Below are 6683 nucleotides of genomic sequence, written 5' to 3'. Positions count from 1 at the left end.
AAATCCAAGTAGATACCCATGTCCCATTAGTTGCAGCCCTGTCCATGGTGTGCAGCCCAGAACTGGGTACTGGGTGCTCATGCATTCTCTCAAGCTAGTTTCAAGACAAGAACACTTCAGTGAAGCACACATGAAACTCTGGGGGAGAAACTTTTGGCAAAAGAGGGACAGGTTCTCTCTAAAGTTCTGAGGGTTCCAAGCAATGGGATCAGAAGCCAAACAGGAGGTCCTACTCCTCGGACTAAGGACTGAGATCTCCAGTGTGACTTTCTTGGGCCACCTCAAGAGTCAGAGACCTAGGTCTCATGGCATGCGCCCTTTGCCAGAGGTTTTGGAAACAATGTCTGCCATCCACTCTGGCTGGCCATCCCGATGCCACATAGTTGCATCAGAGATGCACACTAGGCTGCCCATCTCAAGTATGCCAAAATCTTCATGAATGGGCCACCCTTTGCCTGTAATCAACAGACAGGTGGGGCAACAGCCATGGGTCACATAACTGAGTGCAAACATGAGAGGCGGACTCAGATCAATAGATGAGTCAGGGCTCAGTGTATAAAACCTTGGGAGCTCCAGAGCTCTTCACATAAGCCAGCATCTCCTCTCCTCACTCAGCCCCTGGTGCTTCAGGTAAGTGTGAGTTCTCCTGGCTTTCGTCTTCCCAACTAGTCTTCCCCAGCCCTGCTCAGACTAGGTGGACCAGGAGACAGACCTGCAAGGCCTCTCTCCTCTTTGGAAACGACAGGACCTCTGCCTTTCCAACTGCATTCATGTTTAGAGGGAATTTAGGTTGGAAGTTGGGAGCTGAGCTGTTGCTGTGCAGATGGTGTCTCTCGTTTTCTGGCCAGAATGGGAACTCCACAAAGGCAAGACTACTTCCTGTCTCTCTGGGGGAGAGGGACATTCTGCAGACTGCCCCTGTGAGTGGGCAGGATGGATCTCTTGCACCTGTCAGGAGGAGAGGCTGAGTCTTACTTCCAGAGAGTAAGGGAGAACAGGGAGAGTAATTCCGAGGATGCTGCAGATGGGGGAGATTTGGGGAACCACAGGAACCCGGGTGCCAGTTTTTCAGAGATGTTCTGAGAGAAAAATTGTATGAGATGCTGGGACACAACTTCCTACTAGTAATGGTCCCCTCAACCAAGCTTGGATGTAAGCAAAGCCTACATCTTCGGTCAGAGATGCTGGTCCAAAGGACCACTGGGTCCCTTCCCCTATGTCCAGACAGGACGGGGGTGGGTGGGTGGTGGTGAGGGCTTTTCTGTTAACTAGCCCTGGTATCATGGCTAGGCTCAGACCAAGAGTTTGAACTAAGAGCTTTTTTTTTTTTTTTCCCCTTAAAGATTTATTTTAGGAGGGGGGGCAGAGAGAGAGAATCTTAAGCAGACTCACTGCTGAAGGAGGAGCCTGCCTCTGGGTCCGATCTAAAAATCCCGAGATCATGACCTGAGCAGAAATCAAGAATCTAACACTTAACCGACTGAGCCACCCACCCAGGCACCCCTGAACTAAGAACTTTTGCAGAGAATGTGGGGTGGGGAGCAACAACCTCTGACATTCAGACAAACCTCCCTCTGTTGTGCCAGGGATGGGTAAAATCCCCCACCTTAGGTGGAGGTTTGTGCTAATTTCTATTTGCATTCAGAGAATCCATGTTGGGACTGGAGACCTGAGAGCTGAAGTGCTCTAACCCTCTCATTTTACAGGAAGTCGAGGACAGAGGAGGGAGTGTGGGTCATTTGCTGCCAAATCAGACAGCAGATGCCAGAGGGGGAGCTGGGAGAGAAAAATGGGCAACATACTGGGCTACTTAAAGCTTGGTAAAGACTTTCTGAGGGGGAGTGCAACTCTTCCGAAAGCACTAATCTTAGGAGTCCCACCTGCGAGCTCTCCTGGATCTCAACGGAGGCATCAAGCCGGACCCAGGCAGTGCTGCTGAGGCTGATGGGCGTTTCCATGGCTGCAACTGCCTCCTCAGCTGCATCCTCTTAGGGCTGCTCCAGTGATGCTCTCTGCTGTCCTTCCAGGGTTCCATTCCTCCTTAGACAAGATGTCTCACCAGAAAGAGCAGCCCACCTCCATGTGCCCAGTGGTTTGCGGGAAGACCTCGGGCGGCGGCGGCGGCGGCGGTGGCTGTGGCTTCTACAGCGGCGGCGGCAGCTCGGGCTGCGGCGGCGGCGGCGGCGGCGGCTCCGGAGGGAGCGTCAAGTATTTCGGGGGAGGCAGCAGCTCTGGCTGCGGAGGCTACTCTGGTGGCGGCGGAGGCTCCGGCTGCGGTGATGGCTCCGGAGGCTGCGGAGGAGGTTCCGGTGGGAGTGTCAAGTACTGTGGGGGTGGTGGCTACTACGAAGGCGGCGGCAGCTCCGGCTGCGGGGGTGACTATTCCGGGGGCGGCGGCTGCGACTCTGGCTGCGGGGGTGGCTATTCCGGGGACGGCGGCGGCTCCGGCTGCGGCGGCTGCTACTCCGGTGGCGGCGGCGGCGGCGGCGACTCCGGTCAGCAGGTCCAGTGCCAGAGGTACGGAGGCGTCTCTAGCGGCGACTGCGGGGGTGGCGGTTCCTCCGGGGGCGGCGGCAGCTCCGGCTGCGGCGGCGGCTCTGGCTACTTCTGTCAGCGGACCATCCAGACCTCGTGCATACCCCAGCAGAGCTACGGAGGGGGATCCTGCGGAGGCAGCTGCGTCGGCGACTCCTCCGGGGGCGACGGGGGCTGCTTCCCCAGCTGCGGCGGCGGCGGGGGCTGCTTCTCCATTGGTGGTGGGGGCGGCTGTTACCCTGGGGGTGGCAAGGGCGTCCCGATCTGCCACCAGACCCAGCAGAAGCAGGCGCCTACTTGGCCAAGAAAATAAGGTCCGTTAGAGGCCGCGGAGAAGAAGAGATGGAGGTGTTCTCCGTGGGCGCCAATGGGCTTAGCGCTCTCATGATATTGCCCTGAGGTTCCTAAATCCTTCAGGTGTTAACACCCGAGCTACTGAGCTCTGGGGCTGCATCTTGTTCTGTAGTTTTTCCTTTTTGGTTTCTGTACAACTACCTCCCAACCCCGGTACATCCTCAGTCAATAAATGTGCAATTCATGAGAATTTCTGGGTTTCCAGGCACCTTTGTAGCTTCCAAGTTCATTCATTCTATTCCATTCATCAACAAATGTATTTATTGGGGGAAGGGTGGCTGGATAGGCGAAAGTCATAAAGGAATGGCTGGCAACCAATAAACAAAGATGTGAACTCTCTGGTTTATGGCTTAAAATGGTGAGGTGAGCCCCAAACACAAAGACCCTGGGAAGAGATTTCCATTAACAGCTCCTGGTGGGTTGGGTAGCCACTGTGGGTCTTCTCGTTGAGCTCAGTGCTTTTTAAAGACAGGTCTGCCCTGGGAAGATGCTATCTCTCCTAGTCCTACTCTTCAAGGTCTGAAAGCAGGGTGGCTGCACCTAAGGAGGACTAGCTTATGCTACCCAGACTCACAGGAGAAAGAATAATTGTATCAGAGATTTGTGACCCTCTACAGGGTGTAAGACTGTTCAGGAGGCACCTGTAAGGAAAGGAGGATGTAGAGGAGCTGTTTCCTACTCTCTTAAAGGAGCTTCACCCAATTTAGGAATATACGGCATAAGTGTATACAATAAACGCCAGTACCAGAGAGGTCATGGGGAAATACAGGAAGCACACCAATTAACAGGAAGAAACTATAGGAAGAAACTGTAGGAAGAAACTACAGTTGCTCTTTAATTGCATAGCTTTCAAAAGAGATGTAGAACATTAGCCTGGTCAGGAACTCTCCAGGCCCTGTGTCAAATCCTAATTCTACTAGCTTTAGGTAAATGTTAACTTACTGATTTACTCAGAGCAAAATATCTGCTACATAAAAAACCAAAGTACTCTCCCTATGCAGTCATTGCTGGAGACAAAAAGACAAATTATCCCTCCTTGACTCTTCCAATTACAGAATCAAAACAGGTAGCAGCTTTAAAGACCCAATAGGCCAACTACTGCGTTAAAGTAGGATTTTTAGTTCTATGTCAGATGGAGTAGATTCATTTCTCCTTATTGCTCCTGCTAAGTATAACTAAAGTATCTAGGCATAATATATATTTTAATTTTTTTAAAGAAGAGTCTAAAAAGTGGAGAGAAGAAGGCAGAGTAGCTACAGTCCTCAGAACTTAAGGATTGACACTGTGGTAAGTTCCTTGGGTTTTCTTTTTTGCCTCCTATTTATCTCAGATTGGGCACTGGAAAGTCTGCAACTGAGAAATGCCAACAGGTGCAGGCAAAAAAAAAAAAAAATAGCTCCCCCCAAACCTGCTTTCTTTATTCAAAGGACCAAGAAAGAGATAAAAAGATGACCTAGCAAGGCAGAAATATTTTTTGACAATACCCACCCTACTTTAGCTAACCATCCTGGAGAAAGAAAACTGGCAGATTGGACTTCTACCTGGACCTAGTGGTGAGGAGATAACACCCCTACACACACACTTGCTTCACTGGTGCAGCATTAGCAGACACCTGCTATAATAGCAGATTTGAATAAGATCCAGAGTCTCATAACACAATGCTCCAAGAGTCTAGCACACAATAAAAAATTACTCATCATACCAAGAACCAGGAAAATCTCAGTTTGAATGAAAAAAGACACAATACTAACACTGAAATGATACAGATTTAGGGATTTTCTGACAGAGAATTTAAAGACACTATAAAAATGCCTCAACAAGAAATAACAAATGCACTTGAAAAAACAGAAAGTCTTGGCAAAGAAATTAAAGATATAAAGAAGAATTCAGTGGAGATTTTTGAACTAAGAATTTAATAAACAGTTATAGAATTAAATTTTAGAATTGAAAAATATAAAATTCACTGGATAGGTTCAATAGCAGAATGGAAATGATGGAATAAAAAATCAGTGAACTCAAAAGTAGGTCAATAGAAATTATCCAATCTCTGACAGAGAAAATAGGCTGAAAAAATGAAAAGAAAAAAAAAGAGAGAGAGAGAGAGAGAGCTTCAAGATCCTGTAGGACTACCAAAGAGCTATCATTCATGTAATCAGAGTCCCAAAAGGAGAAGAGAGTGTGGGACTAAAAAATATTAGAAGAAATAATAGATCAAAATTACCTAAATTTGGTGAAAGGCATAAATCTACAGATTTAAGAAGATAAGTCGACCTCAAACAGGATAAACCCAAAGAAAACCACACCAATACATCACTTCACAAAAATGAATTTAAAATGAATTAAAGACTAAAATTTAAGACCCGAAACTGTAAAGCTCCTAGGAAAGCATAGGGATAAAGTTCTTTGACATTGGTCTCAGCAGCAATTTTCTGGATGTGGCAACAAAGCACAAGCAACAAAAACAAAAATAAATAAATGGGACTACATCAAACTAAAGAGCTTCTCACAGCAAAAGAAACAATTAACAAAATGAAAAGGTAGCCTACAGTATGGGAAAAATAATTGCAAATCATATAACTGATAAGGGGTTAATATCTAAAATTTATTTTTTTATCTTTCTCTCTCTTTTTTTATGTTGTTAGCCACCTATATCTAAAATTTATAAAAAGGACTTACAACTCAACAGCAAAAACATAACAACTTAATTTAAACATTGAGAGAGGAGCTAGAATATACAGTTGTCCAGACATACAGATGGCCAACAGGTACATGAAAAGGTACTCAACAGGGTGCCTGGGTGGCTCAGTCATTAAGCGTCTGCCTTTGGCTCAGGTCATGATCCTAGGGTCCTGGGATCGAGTCCCACATCGGGCTCCCTGCTCGGCGGGAAGCCTGCTTCTCCCTCTCCCACTCTCCCTGCTTGTGTTACCGCTCTCGCTGTTTCTCTCTCTGTTAAAAAATAAATAAAATCTTTAAAAAAAAAAAGAAAAGAAAAGGTACTCAACATCACTAATCATCAGGGAAAAGGAAACCAACCCACAATGAGATATCACCTCACACCAGTCAGGATAGCTATAATCAAGAAGATAAGTGATAACAATATTGGTAAAAATGTAGAGGAAGAAAAAAAAAACTAGTACACTCTTGGTGGGAATACAAATTGGTACAGCCACTATGGAAAACAGTATGGAGTTTCCTCAAAAAATTAAAAATAGGACTACCATATGGATCCAGCAATCTCACTTCTGGGTATATATCCAAAGGAATTGAAATCAGGATCTTGCAGAGATGTCTGCACATTCATGTTCATGGCAGCATTACTTACAATTCCTAAGTGTCCATCAATAGATGAATGGATAAAGAAGACCATATGAATATTATTCGGCCATGAGAAAGAAGGAATTCCTTCCATTTGTGACAACTTGGTTGGACTTTGAGGGCATTATGATAAGTGAAATAAGTCAGACAGAGAAAAACAAATGCTGTATAATGTTACTTGTATCTGGAATGTAAAAAAGACAAACCCTGAGAATCTAGTGGTTACCAGGAGTTGGAAGGGTGGAAAAAAAATGAGGAGATACTGGTCAAAGGGCACAACTTCCAGTCATAAGATTAACAAGTTTGGCAATATAATGTAAAGCAGGTGATTATAGCTAATAATACTGTATCATATACTTGAATGTTGCTAAGAGAATAGATGTTAAATCTTTTCATTACAAAAAAAAGAATGGGTAACTATGTGACAAGATGGAAGTGGTAGCTAATATTATGGTGGCAATCATTTTGCAACTTTT

At 46.0% G+C, this 6683-nt stretch overlaps 1 protein-coding gene across 1 annotated transcript; it reads left to right on the top strand.

The window, feature by feature from the left end:
• Positions 1-2050: 2050 nt before the first annotated feature.
• On the top strand, positions 2051-2848 carry LORICRIN (loricrin cornified envelope precursor protein). Its single transcript, XM_035029958.1, has one exon. The coding sequence runs from the start codon at positions 2051-2053 to the stop codon at positions 2846-2848; it is 798 nt and encodes a 265-aa protein (XP_034885849.1).
• Positions 2849-6683: the final 3835 nt, after the last annotated feature.

This window comes from Mirounga leonina, unplaced genomic scaffold (genome assembly GCF_011800145.1).
Source record: "Mirounga leonina isolate KUSES-001 unplaced genomic scaffold, KU_Mleo_1.0 Mir_350, whole genome shotgun sequence".
Classification (NCBI taxonomy): domain Eukaryota; kingdom Metazoa; phylum Chordata; class Mammalia; order Carnivora; family Phocidae; genus Mirounga; species Mirounga leonina.
The sequence above is the reverse complement of the archived record's forward strand: the minus strand, read 5'-3'. Positions and strand labels throughout refer to the sequence as shown.

Bases quoted from the DNA above. Each gene is read 5' to 3' on its own strand.
- LORICRIN (XM_035029958.1), top strand. From the start codon at position 2,051: ATGTCTCACCAGAAAGAGCAGCCCACCTCCATGTGCCCAGTGGTTTGC.